This window comes from Monodelphis domestica, chromosome 2, assembly GCF_027887165.1.
Source record: "Monodelphis domestica isolate mMonDom1 chromosome 2, mMonDom1.pri, whole genome shotgun sequence".
NCBI classification, from domain to species: domain Eukaryota; kingdom Metazoa; phylum Chordata; class Mammalia; order Didelphimorphia; family Didelphidae; genus Monodelphis; species Monodelphis domestica.
In genome coordinates, this window is record NC_077228.1 from 145,525,077 (window position 1) to 145,545,704 (window position 20,628).

At 34.4% G+C, this 20,628-nt stretch overlaps 1 protein-coding gene across 6 annotated transcripts in view; it reads right to left on the reverse strand.

The window, feature by feature from the left end:
• WDR64 (WD repeat domain 64) overlaps positions 1–20,628 on the reverse strand; it is a 229,641-nt gene that overhangs the window by 133,593 nt on the left and 75,420 nt on the right. For all 6 annotated transcript variants that reach the window (XM_016430227.2, XM_007481554.3, XM_007481553.3 and 3 more), the window contains one exon: positions 9,756–9,835. In XM_016430227.2, the coding sequence (XP_016285713.1) occupies positions 9,756–9,835 (80 nt within the window). The remainder of the gene's footprint in view (positions 1–9,755; positions 9,836–20,628) is intronic.

Sequence of the window (20,628 nt, forward strand, 5' to 3'; positions counted from 1 at the left end):
AGAAGGAAATAGTGAAGTTGGAGTGAAGATTGAAGCAAACCTTTTTTCTTTATTTCCTTCAGAAGTTTTTTCTTATATAAATGATATATGTCTTCTTTCACATGATGAACACAGAAATATATATTGCATGATAGCATATGTATAACATATATTACTTGCTATCTTGAGAAGGGGGAAGGAATGGGAGGAGAGAGAACATGGACCACAAAATGCCATGAAAGGATTGTTAAAAATTGTATCTATGAGTAATTGGGGGAAAAGATATAAAAAAGAAAGAAAAATCAAATAGAAACTGGGCCAGTAAACTGTGTATAAGGTATTCTTGTGGCTGCTTATTGACTTAGAAAATCACATATTAACATTATCGATGTTCTCTTGTATTTTTATGTATGTTGTTCAACATTTCCCCTATTACATTTTAATCTGGTTCAGGGCACATGGGCCAGGTTTTTGACACCTCTGGTATAGTGGATAGAGTCCTAGCTTAGAATATAGGAAACCTAAACTGAAATCCTGTTTCAGATAGTTCCTGGCTCAGTGACCTTGGGTAAGTCATTTAATCTCTATCTGCCATAGTTTCCTCATCTGTAACATCAAGATAATTAAAGTACCTACGGTTGTTGCAAATATCAAATGAGATTATATATATATATATACACATATATGTATATATATATATATATATATATACACACACACACATATATAGATCACTTTGCAAACACTAAAGTACTAGGACTAGGTAAATGCTTATCTTCATCATCATCATCATCAGACAGTTGGGTGTGTAGTAGACAGAGTATTGTACCTAGAGCTAGGAAGAACTAATATCAAATCCCACCTCAGATACTTACTTCTGACTGTCTCAGTTCCCTTGTATGTAAAACATGTATGATTATAATAGCACCTTATATATTTATTGTGAGGATAAAATGAGGCACTGTTTATAAACTCACTTTGTAAACTTTAAAACACCACATAAATGCAGTTGTTCTTATTAACATATATCCAGATTATAAACTCTTTCTTCTTGAGGGCAGGGACTATTTTTGCTTTTAGCTCCGTTCTTGGAGGCTAGCACACTGCTTTGCACATAGCAAATTCCTAACAAATATTTGATTTATTGCCCTTTCCATGGATTCTTTCCTTCTTCCTTAAGATTGGTACCACTTTCCCCCCAAAGAAATGTCCTTCCATTGTTTCCTATCTTTTCTCTCTCTTTACTTTCTCCTTTTTAATTCATCCACAACTTCAACTGCTACCTTAATACAGATGATTTTCAAACCTGTTTCCTGCTATATCTCCCTTACAAGTTCCAGGCCCATGTCTTCATCTAAAGACAGGACATTTTTATTTGCATGTTCCCTTACTGCCTCAAATTCAGCACATTCATAGTCAAGTTCCTTACCACTCTTTTGGTCCCTGTCACCTCCATTAACCCAATTTTCTATATTTGAAACCTTAGTATTTCCTGTAACTCTTCACTCTCTTTTACCGCATATATTCCCCTCTCCAGAGTTAACTACCTAAATGACTGAACAATCAAATGTCACATCCTGCTAATTCTACCTCCTCAATTTTACTACTATTTTTTGCATGTGTGTCCTTCTCTCTTTTCTCACAACCACGACTCTAGACTAGAGGAAGGGGAATAGAATGAGCATTTATATAGTGCCTACTATGTGCCAAGCCAGTGGGCAGTGCTAGGTGGCACAATGGATGAAGTGCTGCTTTTGAAAACAAGGAAGTCTCATTTTTACGAGTTCAAGTCCAGCCTCTGACACTACCTGTGTGACCCTGGGAAAGCTATTTAATCCAGTTTGTTTCAATGTTCTCATCTGTAAAATGAGCTGGAGAAGGAAATGTCAAATTGCTCTAGTATCTTTGTCAAGAAAATTCCAAATAGGATCATAAAGAGTTGGATATGACTGGAGCAACTGGAAAATATATGCCAAGCATTGTGTTGAGCACTTAAAAATATATTATCTCATTTGATTTTTACAACAATTCTGCAAGGTAGTGGCGATTATTATAAGTGTGTGAGGCTAGATTTGCACTTAGGTCCTCCTGACACCATGTCCAGTGCTCTATCTACTGTGCTATAAGCTACCCCTACAGGCCCTTATGACCCCTGACCAGCACTATTACAATAGTTTCCTACCTCTATACTTACTCTCCTCAAACCATTCTCCTCATCACTCTCACACTTACCTTCTTTATACATAGATTTGGTCATATCATTCTGCTTAAATATTTTAAATGGCTCATTTTCATATCCATTAAAGTTTGAGTTGTCTGGCATTCAAGGCCTTCCACAGTCCAGATCTCTCTAAATCCTCCAACTTTATAACAATTTTCTCCAGCCAAACTAAACTATACTAATCTGCCAGCCTTTGCTCACCTTTGCCTGCTGAATTCCAACCCATTGTTACCAGTTCAACTAAAATCCAAATCCTACAGGAAACCTTGTTTGCTATCCCAGTGAGTAATGAATGCTTTTCCATGCTGCCAGTCCCAAGGAGCATTCTGCTGGCTCAGAATCTAATGCAGTGTCTGTATCCTAAGAACATCCAGGATTGTGATATTAAGGTTCCAAAGTGCTTGACTATCCACCATTTATATATATATATATATATTCATATTCCTGGATCCTCTATTAAGGTGGCAGTGAAATACAATAAATATAAGTATGTGGGTGTTCCCATAGTCCTTGATGGTGAGAAGAAAATAATTCATCATTAATTGTCTATGAATCATAATCCCTTCTTCTCCTTTCTAGAGTGTAAACTTCTAGGACAGAGAGTCTTATCTGCCCTTGGGATCCCTGCCAATGCCTAGCATGGTTCTATGTACAGAATTGATGCTCCAAAATTGTGTGAATTGAATTGAATTGAGTTGAAGAGGAAGCTTAGGAAACATGCAGTGATACTGTAGATATCCTGTCCTCATTCTGCCTTGATTGCTGCAAGAACTCCTTTTTTCCAAGCTCAGCAAATGTTTGCATATTTAATAGAAGAAGCTGTACCCCACAAAGCTGCCTTCATCATTGAACAGTGAATCAGTACGCACTGTACGTTTAACAATATGTAGATGGCTGAGTCACTAATCAGCAGGGGTATTCTCCTGTGCTTTTTAGTTCCTGAGGATTTGCATCTCCTATTAACAGTCTGTTCACTGGCACAACTCACTTGAACATGGGTGGTGAAAAGATATTTGTTGCCTGCCTTTCACTCTGCTAAACTTCCTCCTCAGGGCTTTTTGACAGAGCTGTGAATCCTGCTGTTAAAAAATCTTCGAAAATATTGGGGAGGATTTTTGCCAGATAACAATCCTTGAGATTAATTAAGTCAGATAGCTTTATCCACATACACTGAGGCTGATAAAGTCCCTGGCATTTTATCAAACATATTGTTTTTCCAAAATGACTAAAGTGTTTAAGATGATGGGGCACAAGAAAAAAAAAGCCAACCTTCTTTCTTTATTCTCCCTGAGAACAAAGAACCATTCAAAGGTACTCACATTGGTATACAGCATTAATCAAAAATAGTATTTCTCTCCAAAGTAAATATATAGTGAAACTTAAGCAAACACAGAGCCTGATATAAAAAAAGAGTACATTTCTAAAGATATTCATCCTATGGATAAGTTTTAAGCTTTGGTAGGATGGAAACGCCTCTTTTTAGTCACCTGTAAGATCCTAAGGAAGCTTAAATCCATTCAAGTTGTGATTCCTAGTCATTTCTGATCTTTTTTCTTCTTCATTCCATAGTCTCTTATACCAGTCAGCCCTGCTTTCTCTTTACTTATCCCTTATATGTACTGTTTTCACCAATGCCCTAGGAAGGTTCCCCCTAGATCATAGGATTTAAAGCTGGAAGGAACTAGAGATCATCTAATCCAACATCATTTTATAGACAGGAAAACTGGGCAGCACTGATATTAAGTAACTTGCCCCAAATCACACAGATAATAACTAAGAGAATTGGGATTAGAACCCATGTCTTCTAACTCCAAAATAACCATTATTCCCTCTAAACCATACTATTAAACTGGAAAAAAAAGTCAAAGTGTGTTTAAGGATAATGACAACTCAGAAACAAGTGAACTGTAAACATTTGTATTTCTTGTTTTTGACCAAAGTGGCTGTTGCTCTATTTTCATTGTAATACTTCTCAGTGTTCTCTTTGTACTTTGTTGTTGGTATTCAGTTGCTTTCAATCATGCCCTACTCTTCCTGACCCCATTTAGAGTTTTCTTGGCAAAGATACTGGAATGGTTTGCAAGTTTCTTTACAGATCATTTTATAGATGAGGAAACCGAGGCAGACAGGATCAAGAGACTTGCCCAGGGTCACACAGCTAGTAAATATCTGAGGCTGGATTCGAACTCAAGTTGTCTTTACTCCAGGTCAGGCTTTTTATCCACTGCATTACCTAGCACACTTGTCTTTAAATCGTGGACTCTGAATATATGTTTTTATTGACTACATTTTCCATTTGTTCTTACAATCTCTTTAGCCAGACATCAATAAAGTTGCTCCCATGATGGGGCACAGCCCCCTTCCCAAACTGCTCTTGCTAGACTTCCACTTCATATATCTTCCTATCATTTCTCCCTAGCCGTAATAGAATTTAAATGATTGTGGCTAATTTTAAAGGTGTTTTTAAAAATAGTCTTCTTTATTTACAGATCTGTGACTGAATATAGAGTACTAGACCAGATAATACAATATATTTACAATATTTTCCAAAGACTATTTTAGTCTATCACCATATGAAAAGAAGAGTTCTAACATAACCTTAGAATTTTAAGAGCTGAAAGATGCCTTAAAAATCATCTCATTCAAACTTCTCTTAGGATATGCATAACCTAAGCCTTGTATTTACATAATCCAGATATAATTTTGAGAGTTTTTCACTAATCACATCTCTTTGGATCATACCCTACCTAGGATGTCCCATGAGAAAAATAAGAATGTATCTAGGTCTATGGAGAAGATAAAATGACCCTCATTCCCTATCCAAAAGCATTCAAGCTATTAATATATAAAATACATTACAGGTTTTATTTTATCTGTCAGAAGCAAGAAAAACAAACAAAAAACCCCAAAAAACAACCAATAATGGCCCTATAAAACTCATAAAAGAGTCAAGCAAAATCTTCCCTCTTTGGTGAGCTTCCATTTTTCTTAAATACCTTTATAATTCTCCATACTTATATTACCTTGGGGTTGAAAATCTCTTTTAAAGGAAAAACATTTGCATTTGAGTGAGAGTTGACTCCTTCACCCTCCAGGGAGTCCCATCTCCCCTATACTTCAGCCCACCTCTTGTTTTTGTATGGTCTATGAGCTACAAATGTTTTTTTCATTTACAATAAAATTTTTAAATAAAAGTTAATAAAATATTTAAATAAAAATATAAAAACTAGTCTTAGCTCACTTGCCATACAAAAGTGGTAATGGGTTGTATTTGACCTCTAGGAAGCCATAGTTTGCCAACCCTTGCTCTAGACTTATAGTACTTAACTTTGTAGTCAGGACCACCCACAAAAAGAAAAGCATTTAGAGTACTGGACAGTTAACCACCCCTCCCTCTCCCCAGGTCAACAATGCAAACCTATTTATTCTCTGTAACTCTGTTTTAATGATAGGCATGCACACTGTATCTCTAATTCTCACTATTCCTCTGTTCCACCTCCACTAGAACTTCATTTGGCTCATCCTTCTTTTCCTAGTTGACTTGGTTCAAGAACTCATCATTATCTACCGTCTTCTGCTCTATGTTCAGGAAAGGCTTGGTCCTCGACTTCATATGTCTGTCCAGGACTTCATAATACTGCCACTGACTCTGGTGTGGTCATCTCTGTAGCCATTTGGTTTCTCCTTTCCTGAGGCCATATGGTTACATGAAAAGTCCTATAGATACAAAGATTTCCTCTCCAGGAAAAGAAAGTTAGTCGCTGAAATGCCTTCTATCTGGATTCTGGTTCTTTCATGAACTCTTTCACCTTCCTGTCTGTTTTTTTCCCTTTTAAAGACTAATACCAAGGATGTGGTACAAAATATGATGAGCCTTATTCAGTCATCTTCAATGTGGTGTCAATGAACAAGGTTAATATTAATACCTGGGCCAATAGTATTTGTTTATACTCCAACAAGGAGTCATTATGAGTTTCAGATTAATGTCAATTAGAGATATTCTTACTTTCTTTATAACAGACATTTCCAATTCTAGAACACGGTAATTCCTTTATCTTTTTTAACCCTTACCAGGTATCAAATGCCTTGCTAAAATCTAAGAATTAAAAATCCACAGCTTTATGGATAGGTTTATCAGCACAGTTACTCTGGCCAAAAAAGGGAATCGGGTTAGACTGACAAGATCTGTTTTTCAAGTCTTTTAGTGGCTTTTAGTAACCTATTTCCAATTAAGTGTTCAAAACCATTTCCCCCAATAATATATTTAAGAATGTTGTCAGGTATGGAAGTCAAGTTCACTGGTCTCCAGTTTTCACACTCTATTTTCTTACTTTTTATGAAAATTGGAATATTTTTCCTTATCTAGTCCTTTGGTACCTCTTTCTTCAAAAATTTCCAAGTCCCTTTCCTTAAGGATGGATTTATTTCTATCTTTTTGACCCCAGAACTTAGTATAGTTCCTTCCTTAGAGTAAGCATCTAAGAAATGCATATTAAATTGAATTAAATTGAAAATAATCAACAGAAGTTTAACAATCACATCTCTGAGTTCCTTCAGTTCTCTAAAATCTAGTTCATCTGAAGTTGTTGACTTGAACTCACTGAGGATAGACATATATTACATGATTTCACTTGGGTATCCTCTCACTGAAACTATATTATTTCTCTTTTTTCTCACTTCAAAGTTCATGGAAAAGAACACAGAAACAATTTGAGAACTAAGCGTCCTTTTTAGAACCCACCTTTAAAAGATGATCTTCTCTTGCCTAGTATGCCTACTTATCAATAGAATGACTACTTCATAATCCAATTAAAACTAAAAATAACAATAAAAACTAATGTCTTTTTAGCTATTCTTCCTGACCATCCATAAAATAGTACTTCTAATTTCTCAGTAATTAACAAAATATCTAAAGATCCATTAATCTAAATAAATATATAATAAATAAATAAAGCTTTAAAGATCCACTAATCTAAAATCTAAAGATCCCACTGGTTTCAGGCATTGCCTACTAGAGCTCACACTGTCTTCTACCTCCCTCGTCACAGGATTTTTTGGTTTCTGACTGTTTTCTTGTAAAGTCCTAGACTAATTGGAGCTTATTGCTGTTTTTCTTTGCTTTTCTTGATCACTGATCTTTCAGGTGCCTTTTTACTTATTTCCTGGAGTGTATCATGAGACAACTTGGCTCCTCTATGATTTTTCAGTTGTTAGTTTAAACTCTTTATTTCTTCCTTCACCCAAATGTTAGACTAATTTTCGTAAAGTACAAATTTGAACGTGATACTCGCCTATTTTTATGTTTTCAGTGGATCCCTATTATCTCTAGGATCATATATAAATTCATCTCTTTGGAATTTCAATGTTTGTTAATTGATTCTGAAATATACTTTTGCCTCCTAAAGTCCTTACTTTCAATCAGCAGTCTTGCAGTTTAAACCTTTGTTCCTAAGCACTTCAGTTTCTTATCCAGCACCTTGTAATATTTAGCAATACCTCCTAGATTCTTTCTGGAAGTATCATGTGCGCCCATCTGAATCACCAAAAATGAGTAGTAGCTATATAGTATATTAAGTGAAGCCAACATATTTATTAAAGGCCTCCTACTATGTGTTGGATACTGTGCAAAAGCCTCGAGAGGTTCTCTGTCACATTCTAGGTATGTATCCTACAAACAAAGCTTTTCTGTTGTTATCACATTGAGATATATCTGCCCTAATATCCTACAGATATCAGCCATAATCTTTCATTTTTTCCTCTAACACCAACTAGATGATCTCTGAATCTGATAACACCTATAGATTCATATTATCATTTACTGGAAGAAAGCATCTTCTTCCTCTTTGAGAAAATGCTTATCTCTGATACATCTTTTTTAAACATTAAAAATTTTTTTCCATGTTTATATGATTCATTTTCTTTCCCTCCCCTCTTTCTTCCTCCTCCCAGAGACAACAAGTAATTCCACTGAGTTGTACAAATATTATCATTTGATACCTATTTCCACATTATTCATTTTTACCATAGAGCAATCTTTTAAAGCCCAACCCCCAAATAATATACTCATATAAACAAGTGATAAGTCATAAGTTTTTCTTTTGCATCTCTACTCCCATTGTTCTTTCTCTCAATGTGGTTAGCATTCTTTCCCAGAAGTCCCTCAGGAATGTCCTGGATTACTGTATTACTACTAGTAGTAAAGTCCATTACATCAGATAGTTCCACAATGTTTTACTTTCAGTGCACAATGTTCTTTTGGTTCTGTTCATTTTACTCTGATTCAGTTCATGGAGGTTCTTTCAGTTCATATAGAAATCCTCTAGTTCTTTCACTCCTTACAGCACAATAGTATTCCATCACCATCAGATACTACAATTTGTTCAGCAATTCTCCAATCAAGGGATACCCCCTCATTTTCCAATTTTTTGCCACCACAAAATGTAGCTACAAATCTGGTACATCTTTAAGCACTTCATAGTTTACAAAGTTTCTCAGAACCTTCAAATACCTTCTCTCAAAATGCATATTTCAATATTCTATCATAACAGGTAGTGAAGAAATGCTATTAGTTTACTGAATGTGGTACACCTAGGTCTCAATTAGCATAAATAATTAATCTTATGAAATATTCACATTCTTTGAATTAAAAGTGAATATTTCTATTGGACTAGAAGCAGTTACTATGTTTTACATAATTATAATTTTGAGTAATATGGATGCAAGTAAAAATAATATCTGGGAGAAATGTTATACATTTTAATATATAACTATTAAAAATAGGATGACTATATTCATAATACTTCAATCACATGAATATAGAGCCATAGATTTAGAGTTGGAAAGACCATAACAATCCTCTATATTGTAGTCCTCTCACTTTACATCTGAGTAAGTGAGACCTAGAGAAATTAAGTGACTTGTTCAAAGTCATGTAAATACTAAATGGCAGAGCTACAATTTGGACTGTCCTCCTCTATTCTCTTTCTGCTCAACTATACTGTATCCCTATGATAAGACACTTTGTGTATAAAGTGATAGAGTAGGTGGGATTGTAGAAAGAAGACTAAATTCAAAGACTTGGGTCTAGTGTGACCTTGGCCACTGAATAACTTTGCAACTTTGTCCAAGTTACTTAATTTCTCTGGATTCCAGTTTTCTCATCTGTAAAGTGAAAGTTGGATCAATTAATTGATTTTACAGTCCCTTTTAGCCAAAGATATACTATAAAAAGTTTCATACACAGCTTATCAAATTTATACATATCTATATGTGTTAATATAAACATATACACCACAAGCCTTTCATTTTAATCTTCATTAATACTTTTTTCATCACTTAGTATTAAGTCTACATAATCAACAAAACTATAAATCAAGCCTTTATTTGTAATGTTTGTAAATTTTTGAGTATTATATGCTTGAAATGAAAATTTAACAATAAGCTCTTTGAGCCAGTAGAAACAATACACTAAAGTTTTACTTCAAAAATTTTATGAAAGGTGAAACGAGCTTTTTTCCCTCCAAAGCAAAAAAGTCTCTGTGACTTGCATACTTACCCCCAGTAACAATAAGATTTGCTTTTAAACAGTAAATAAACGTGTTTGCTCCTCTTGGCATGGAAAATTCTCTGACTGGCCTGCAAGATATGAAAATAATTGTAAAATATTATTATGCAGTTTTCTACAAGCAGACAGAATCTAATTTGTAAATGGGTTGTATTCATGAGAGGATGTATCTGTTGGTTGGTTGTGATTCAGATCACATTTTCCCACAAGAACACGTTTATAGTGGTTAAGTAGCATGATCTAGCCCTCAGAAATCTGTTTAGCCCATAATGTAGTAACTGATTCCAGAAAAATATGTTGGGTGAAGTGAAATAGCATTAAAGTGTACAGTTAGATCCATAGGAATTATGTTATTTGTATTATGGTAAACAGAATGATGCTCAGCAGAGTTAACATCCAGGACTAAAGTACTCATAGCTCAGATTGTTACTACCATTCAATTCTCATCTTGGTCATCAGCAGAATGTTACAGTGAGCTTTGGCAATATACTGGAAGGGTTCAATTATGGTGCATTAATGACATTATCATTATGATGTTGGTTAGAGTAACATTGTTGAGGGAAAGCCTATTGTTTCCAATTGTTACAATGGGACAAATGGCCCCATCAGATTCTGTATATGTCCTACATTTCTTCCAATTGAAACTAGTTTTTAGAACTCTTAGCCACTTTCGTTCTTTCCAACTTCTTCCTCCCACCACTGTATTGGTGGATAGATAATTTTTTCCATTGTTTCTTTGCTTTTGGAAGTGGCACATGTTAAATGTGGCAAATCTTCATAAATTCACTGAGAAAAGAAATGCCTAAGAAGAAAATACAAGTTTCCACAAACTAACTTGTGTTCTTACTAATAGTGTACATACGATTAAAAAGGCTTGTACCCACTTGTCATTCACCAAAAACAATGGGCAAAATTCAGCATTCTTCCTTAAATTTTTTCCAATTCTCATTACTGTCATTTAATGATGAGGAAGAACGATTAGACTTATAAAAATGACCTTCTGACACTATATTTGTTACCATAACCATTGCTAGATAAGTATGCAAATTGTTAAGAGATATCTTATTTTAAGCAGAACATTAAACTATGTATTATTATCCTATAACGCAAAGTTTAAATTCTTTTGAGAGTTGTTTTAGGATAAGAAACTTGCTATTTCCCTGAATCAAGAAAGTGAATTATTTGAAGAAGGAACCATGAAGATGCTTGTAGAAACCATACACTGCACCAAAAGATCCAGAATGAACTTTGGGATGTGGTGAATTGAACTGTGGGGGATTGAACGCATTTATTTTGAATGTACACTCTTATGCCAAAGGGGATTGCCCCTTAATTGGCTTTTCATTAATGTGCCTAGCAATCATTGGTTTTGTTCTCTTTCTCTTTTATTTCCCTCTTATCCCCAAATTATTGTAATTTCCTCTTAGGAAGTACAATATTGTATGCACCTTTAGTTAAAAATCTTTAGAGATATAAGTTGGTTATGTGTACTGATTCTATGGGGAAAATAGACATGTAAATTTGTTATATTTTTACACTCTCATTTCCCAATGGAATCACAGGGGGATTCTGAAATTAGAACTTTGCTCCTGAGGGACTCACTCTCCCAGCATCCCATTTATGTATCTATATAACATACATAGGGAAGATATAAGTTTTGTGTAGCTCCACCCTCTCTCTCTTCTCCTGGAGACACTGCTGTGGCAGTTGGATGAGTGCCAGGCAGGAGAATTTTTCTCATGTGGCTTTACTCAGGCTTTTACTTTTGTTTCTTTTATTTCTTTTACTTCAAGTTATTGTTAATAAATATTATAAAATATTATATTTTGAGTTATTGGATATTAATTTAAATTTTATGACTACATTCTTGAGAATGAGCCAGTATGATTATTTCTTAGTTCCTTCACTTCCTGCCCCAGCCTTGTAAGCCACTAATTTCTGCTTTCTTAAGAAAAATGCCTGAATATAAATACAAATGCTTATATATTACCATCAAAATCCTGCCAGAAAAGATACTAAGAGATAAACCATTTAAAATATCCAAAAGTAGAATAAAATACCTGGAGTATATTACCAAAACAAACCCATGAACTCCATAAACATAATTATAAAACACTTTTTATATAAAATCAGATTTAAATAGGAGAATATTGATGGCTCATTGGTGGGTAGAACCAATATAATTAAAATTACAATCCTACCTAATCTAATCTATTTATTCAATGACATCCCAATTAAATTACCAAAAAATTATGTTATTTAACAAGAAAAAGTAGTTTAATTTGGGAAAACAAAGGTCAAGAATATCAAAGGATTTAATGAAAAAATGTTAAGAACGGAGGTCTAGCAGTACCAAATTTCAAACTATATTATAAAGCAGTAATTACCAAAACTATTTGGTACTGGCTAAGAAATAGAAAAGTAGATTGGTGGAACAGAACAGAACATACGATAAATTGTTGTAAAAGATTATGGGAACCTTGTGTTTTGTTTTGGGGATAAGAATTCATTATTTTTTAAAAATTATTGGGAAGAAATAGGGACAAAAAGGAACATACCTTCTTTTCAGCAGCACATGGTACATTCACAAAAATTGACCATGTATTAGGGCATAAAAAACATTGCAAACGAGTGCAAAAGGGCAGAAGTAATAAATGTAACCTTCTCAGATCATAATGCAATGAAAATAATAATTAGTAAGGGTACATGGAGAGGTAAATAAAAAATTAATTGGAAATTAAACAATACAATTCTCCAAAACCAGTTAGTTAAAGAACAAATTGTAGAAACAATTACTAACTTCATTGAAGAAAATGACAATGATGAGACATCCTTTCAAACCCTATGGGATGCAGCCAAAGCAGTATTCAGGGGGAAATTTATATCCTTGAGTTCATATATATTAACAAATTAAGAAGGGCAGAGGTCAATGAATTGGGCATGCAAATTAAAAAACTAGAAAGGGAACAAATTAAAAATCCTCAGATGAAGACTAAATTAGAAATCCTAAAACTCAAAGGAGAAATCAATAAAATTGAAAGTCAAAGAACTATTGATTTAATAAATAAGACTAGAAGCTGGTACTTTGAAAAAACAAATAAAATAGACAAAGTACTAGTCAGTCTAATTATAAAAAGGAAAGAAAAAAACCAAATTGACAATATCCAAGATGAAAAGGGAGACCTCACCTTTAATAAAGAGGAAATTAAAGCAATCATTAAAAACTACTATGCCCAATTATATTGCAACAAATATAACAATCTAGGTGAAATGGATGAATACTTACAAAAATATAAATTGCCTAGACTAACAGAGGAAAAAATAAATTACCTAAACAACCCCATATCAGAAAAAGAAATTGAACAAGCCATCAAAGAACTCCCTAAGAAAAAATCCCCAGGTCCAGATGGATTCACAAATGAATTCTATCAAACATTCAAAGAACAACTAATCCCAATATTATACAAACTATTTGACAGAAAAAGTCAAGAAGGAGTTCTACCAAATTCATTTTACGATACAAATATGGTACTGATCCCCAATCCAGGCAGGTCAAAAACAGAGAAAGAAAACTATAGACCAATGTCTCTAATGAATATAGATGAAAAAAATCTTAAATAGGATACTAGCAAACAGACTGCAGCAAGTCATCACAAGGGTTATTCACTATGACCAGGTAGGATTCATACCAGGAATGCAAGGATGGTTCAACATTAGGAAAACTATCTGCATAATTGACCATATTAACAAGCAAACTGACAAAAATGACATGATTATCTCAATAGATGCAGAAAAAGCCTTTGATAAAATACAACACCCATTCCTATTGAAAACATTAGAAAGTATAGGAATAGAAGGGCCTTTCCTAAAAATAATAAACAGTATATATCTAAAACCATCAACAAACATCATCTGCAATGGGGATAAACTAGAAGCCTTTCCAATAAGATCAGGAGTGAAACAAAGATGCCCATTATCACACCTCTATTATTTAACATTGTACTAGAAACACTAGCAGTAGCAATTAGAGAAGAAAAAGAAATTGAAGGTATTAAAATTGGCAATGAGGAGACCAAGCTATCACTCTTTGTGGGTGATATGATGGTCTACTTAAAGAATCCTAGAGAATCAACCAAAAAGCTAGTCGAAATAATTAACAACTTTAGCAAAGTTGCAGGATACAAAATAAACTCACATAAGTCATCAGCATTTCTATATATCTCCAATCTATTTCAGCAGCAAGAATTAGAAAGAGAAATTCCATTTAAAATCACCCTAGACAATATAAAATACTTAGGAATCTATCTGCCGAGACAAACACAGGAATTATATGAACACAACTACAAAACACTCTCCACACAATTAAAACTAGATCTAAACATTTGGAAAAACATTGATTGCTCATGGGTGGGATGAACTAACATAATAAAAATGACAATCCTACCCAAATTAATTTACTTATTTAGTGCCATACCCATTGAACTACCAAAAAACTTTTTTACTGAATTAGAAAAAAATATAACAAAGTTCATTTGGAAGAACAAAAGATCAAGGATATCCAGAGAAATCATGAAAAAAATGCTAAGGAAGGAGGACTTGCAGTCCCAGATCTCAAACTATACTACAAAGCAGTGGTTATCAAAACAATTTAGTACTGACTAAGAGGCAGAAAGGCGGATCAGTGGAATAGACTTGGGGTAAATGACTTCAGCTGGACAGTCTATGATAAACCCAAAGATCCAAGTTTTGGGGACCAAAGCCCACTTTTTGATAAAAACTGCTGGGAAATTTGGAAGATAGTATGGGAGAGATTAGGTTTGGATCAACATCTCACACCCTACACCAAGATAAACTCAGAATGGGTGAATGACTTGAATATAAAGAAGGAAACTATAAGCAAATTAGGCAAACACAGAATAGTATACTTGTCAGATCTATGGGAAAGGAAAAACTTTAAAACCAAGCAAGAGCTAGAAAAAAATCACAAAATGTAAAATCAATAATTTTGATTACATCAAATTAAAAAGTTTTTGTACAAACAAAACTAATGCATCCAAAACTATAATGGAAGCAACAAATTGGGAAACAATCTTCATTACAAAAACCTCTGACAAAGGTCTAATTACTTAAATTTATAAAGAGTTAAACCAGTTGTACAAAAAAATCAAGCCATTCTCCAATTGAAAAATGGGCAAGGGACATGAATAGGCAATTTTCAGTTAAAAAAATCAAAAGTATTAATAAGCACATGAAAAGTGTTCTAAATCTCTTATAATCAGAGAAATGCAAATCAAAACAACTCTGAGGTATCACCTCACACCTAGCAGATTGGCCAACATGACAACAAAGGAAAGTAAAGAATGCTGGAGGGGATTTGGCAAAGTTGGCACGTTAATGCATTGCTGGTGGAGTTGTGAATTGATCCAACCATTGTGGAGGGCAATTTGGAACTCTGCCCAAAGGGTGATAAAAGACTATCTGTCTTTTGATCCAGCCATAGCACTGCTGGGTTTGTACCCCAAAGAGATAATAAGGAAAAAGACATGTACAAAAAATATTGATAGCTGCGTTCTTTGTGGTGGCAAAAAATTGGAAAACATGGGGATGCCGTTCATTTGAGGAATGGCTGAATAAATTGTGGTATATGTTGGTGATGGAATACTATTGTGCACAAAGGAATAATAAAGTGGAGGAATTCCACAGGGACTGGAATAACCTCCAGGAACTGGTGCAGAGTAAGGGGGAGCAGAACCAGGAAAACATTGTACACAGAGGCTGATAAACTGTAGTACAATCGAATGTAATGGACTTCTCCATTAGTGGCAATGCAATGACCCTGAACAACTTGGAGGAACATATGAGAAAAACCACTATCCACATCCAGAGGAAACAATGTGGGAGTAAAAACACCAAAGGAAAATAACTGTTTGAATACATGGGTTGAAGGCATATGGTTGGGGATGTAGACTCTAAATGACCATCCTAGTGCAAACATCTACATGGAAATAGGTCCTGATCAAGGACACATGCAATACCCAATGAAATTGCATGTTGGCTGTGGGAAGAGTGGATGGAGGGGAAAGAGGGAAATAATGTGATTATTGTAACCAAGGAATAATGTTCAAAAATAACTAAATAAACTTATTCAAATGGAAAAAAAAGAAAAAATTATTGGGAAGACTGGAAAGCAGTCTGGCAGACAATCTGTCAAGATACAGTCTGGTATCTTACACTATTTATCAAAATAATATCAAAATGGATACATGACCTAGACATAAAGGGAAATATATCATAAATAAATTAGGAGAGCAGAGAACATATTAGCTTTTAGACTAATGGATAGAAACAATAAAACAAAATTTGTAGAATGAAAAATATAAGAGAAAACATAAAATATCTCATTTTATAAAACAACTAACCTAGAAAATAGACCCCAAAATTATTGGACTAACAGAAAGCCATGTTAAAAAAAAAAGCCCTAAGTGACCAAAATGAGAAGGGAAGCAACAAAATGGAAAAAAAAATTAGGACAAAGACCTCTGACAAAGACCTAATTTCTCAAATTTATAAGGAACTAAGTCAAAAGTCCAAGAAATCAAGCCATTCCCCAATTGACAAATGGTCAAGGGACACGAATAGGCAGTTTTCAGATGAAGAAATCAAAACTATCAATAATCACATGAAAAAGTGTTCTAAATCACTCCTGATTAGAGAAATGCAAATCAAAGCAATGTTGAGGTATCATCTCACACCTAGCAGATTGGCCAATATGATAGTAATGGAAAATAATAAATGTTGGAGGGGATGTGGCAAAATTGGGAGATCAATGCATTATAGGTGGAATTGTAAACTGATCCAATCATTCAGGAAGGCATAAGGGCTATAAAACTGCTCATTCCCTTTGATCCTGTAGTTCCATTACTTTGTCTGGATACCAAAGAGACCATAAAAAGGGGGAAAAGATCTTCTTGTCCAAAAAAATATTTATAGTACTCTTTTTGTGGTATCAAAGAATTGGGAATTACGGGGATATCCATCAGCTAGGGAACATCTGAACAAATTGTGATAGATGATAGCAATGAAATACTTTTGTGCTATATGAAATGATGAGCAGTATGATTTTAGAAGACCTGGAAAGACTTACACGAACTAAAGCAAAGTGAAATGAGCAGAACCAAGAGAGCATTGTACATAGTAATAGCAATACTGTATGATGATCAACTGTGAAAGAACTAGCTACTTTCAGCAACACAACAATTCAGAACAATTCTCAAGAACTTATGACAAAGAATACTGTCTTCCTCAGAGAAAGAACTGTTGGAATCAGAATGTAAATTGAGCAATGTGAACTATTTTTCATATTAGTTTATTTTGGTGTTTCAGTTTTTATATCAGTAGTTTTATACAACATTGAACAACATGGAAGCATGCTTTGTCTGATAATACATGTATAAACCAGATCAAATTATTTCCATCTCTGAGAGAGGTGAGGGTAAGAAGGAAAACAATTTGATATCTTATCATTTCAAAAAACATATGTTGAAAATTGTTATTATATGTAATTGGGAAAATAAATTATTTTTTTTAATGAAAAAAATTAATGGAATTGAAAAAAATTGATGGTTAATCTTGGCAGTGGAGTCTAGATTGGTTTGGAGGGGGAATAGCATGAAGATGGGGAAGCTGCTTAGCAGTCTTTGGCAGGTTAGCTGAGAGAGAACAAGTAAATTGTACTTCCAATATTGAGTCCACTGGAGGGAGAAAATTAATGCTTTTTGCCCCCAGGTGAGAATGCCATCTGTGGCTCACATTTGTGCCCAGCTTGCAGGGTAGGAGGGATACAACATAATATAAAAGTATGATACCCAAACAAATTAATTAAATTTGTAATAGATCCATCTCTTTTCCTCTAATATTTAGCACAATCCTTTCTAGTTGAGTAGTGCTAAAATTTAACCAAATCCCAGAGATGTATTCCCCTGGAGTTGGCCAGGTCCCCAAGGATTAGACATTGAAAATAGTCAGTAGGCAACAATCCCATTACTGTATGCTGCTTAATTCATTGCAGATGTTCATTCCCTCATTGGCACAAAACTACAATTGTAAAAATACAATATAATATTGTAATTATAACAATAATAATTTCTAAAATGGTAATTAAAAAATCCCCCCCCCCTTTTATGAGCTATGCTGACTTAATCTTAACAGCTGGCTAATTATGTATTTGTGTAAATGCAATTTCATTTGGCCCAATTTCAGGCCTATTATGGTGAAATGGTAGAAATAAAATTATGTTGAATCTAGGGAAGAAATGACCCTACTTTTCTACCCTATAGATGCATATGAAATTGTGATCGGTTTTATATTTTTTTCAAGGGGAGGAGGTAGTTTGTGGAATAGAACGTCATTGATACAGTTGAAGATATATTTCACCTGCTAGATCACAAAAAGTGTTGCTAGCAGAGGAAGTGCAAACAGAAGTAGATGAATCACATATTTAGAATCTAGGTGAAAAGCTGAGATTGCTTAGCACTCCATCAATTCATAGGTTCTCAACTAATAGCTGAATACATCTTTGCTCAGCTCTCGGGTGGTACAGAGCAAAATCCAAGAAACTAAAATTCAATGAACTATAAAAACAGAGGCAACCTCTTAACTAGACCAAGAGAAATACCCAGAGAATCCCAGAATGAAACCCATGAAATGAAAGCCCATTCAATGACTGGTTTGGAGACCAAAATCACTCTATGTTCCTAGAAATACCAGGCACCAGAGATTAATGGGAGCAGAGGTGAAATGGTTAAAGCAGTCTCTTTCACTCTAACTCTTGTTATCCATTGCCCTTTGTATTTTCCTTATGTAAGGCAGAATCACCTAGTTAAACTTCAACTAGATAAATAACTGCTTTTTATGCAAGTGGATATATTTTGCAACATCAGAAGATTAACTCAAGTATGCATTCTATATAAGGGCAAAGTCATATAGAGTTTTTGAAACTTTTGATAACATTCTATAAATATTTTTTATTGAATCTGCAAAAACTTCAAAGATGTAGGGAATGCCTATGATTCTTGAGTTAGATTTTTTTGAGCTCTAACACATCTTTTTCCTAGAAAACCTTGGGTGATATACACACATGTATATACATATGTGTGTATATGTACATACATATTTATACTATGACCACTTGACCACTATATGTGTATATACACACACTATATATGCTATACACACATACATGTATACATTCTTTGTCTCTCTCCCCCGCTTTCCCTCCCTTCTTCCCGTGCCCTCTTTCTCACTCTCTCTCCTGTCATTAACGTGGGGAATCCAAAACCTGACTCCCAATTTGAGTAGAGAGGCCAGAGAAAAACTGCACATGGGAATCACTGGCTTGATGGTGATTATAGGTCTAGGACTTCCAGATTATGAGAATATATGGATAAGCTATTGGAGGTAATTATGAAATCATCTATGTGACTATGATATATAGAGACAGAAAGCTTTCTTCTTTGAACATTAACACCTTAGAAACTGTCCTCTATTTAATCAAAAGCGTATAGGTATATAATCCTTCCTTATCATATTTTTTAATCTAAGTTTATTGGTTTGCTTATTACATTAAAATACCCAGATAACTCCCTTCCCCCATTAGAGAAGTCATCATTATACTTTCCTCCACTGTTTTTGTTATCCGCTCATATATGAATACATTTTAGACAATGACAAAATTCTGAAAAACAGTCTGAAATATAGACTAATCTAATTGCACGGTGAAGGCTAATAGAATCTAGCTGTTACTCCCAAGCAGGAATCTTAACCTTCAGCACCTGAAATGGAGGGCTACTTGATTAAATGAATCTCCTTCTGGCCATATTTATGTCTATCTCTTCTCTCCTCTTTTAACAAATTTCTGCCCACCTGCAAGGAGAAGGAAGTAGCTTTTTTTTTTTAACCATGATTGAAACTATTAGCCTGAGAAGAAAGAAAAGAAAAGCAGCTCAGGCCTTAAATTCCATGATTAGGAATTTATACCTTATTGAGGAAGCAATCGAATTTATCAAAAACAAAATCAGGCTGCCAGAGTCAGATCCAGCAGTGTACTAGCATAAACAGGAAGGATTTCTAAGTTGCAAGGAAGCTTGTAAGATATTAATAGAAACCAGAGATTTTGAGGCTCAATTATCACATGAATGTTAGAGGCCTCTTAAAATGCATCACCAAAATAAAGCCATATGTTTAAGCACAAAAGACTTAACCTGGAAAGCAGCTACTTAAAGTTATTTACCATGAAATTTTAATTTCAAATATTTTAGCATCATTATGCTTTGAGCTTTTCATTAATCATGACTTGGGAGAATAAAGATATTAGATTCATTTGAAGTGGCTCAAGCCTTAGTTTGGAGATGTTGTATATATTTTGACCAGATTAGGGGGTAAGGGGGTGGGAAGGAAGACTCATTTTCCAAGCAGATGATTCTCAGATCTGTTTAACCAACCCTAACTTTTCTCCCGACTTCCAGTTTTGTACCAATGACTTCATCCTGGGCATTTCAACCTGTATGCTCCAAATATATCTCAAATTCAACATATCTAAGTTTAGTTAAGTCAACAAGCATTTATATCCAAAACAAAATTCATCTCCTTTTCTCCCCAACCTGTCTCTCTTCTAAACTTCCTTATTGCTTCTGAGGGTACCCTCATCCTCTGAGTTATCTAAGATCTCAATGATGGCGTCATACTCAACTCTTTTACACCCAAAACTCCACATAGCCAATATGTTGCCAAGTCTTTTAATTTTTACATTTACAACATCTATTCTACTCTCCATTCACATAGCCACCACCTTAGTACAGGTTCTTAT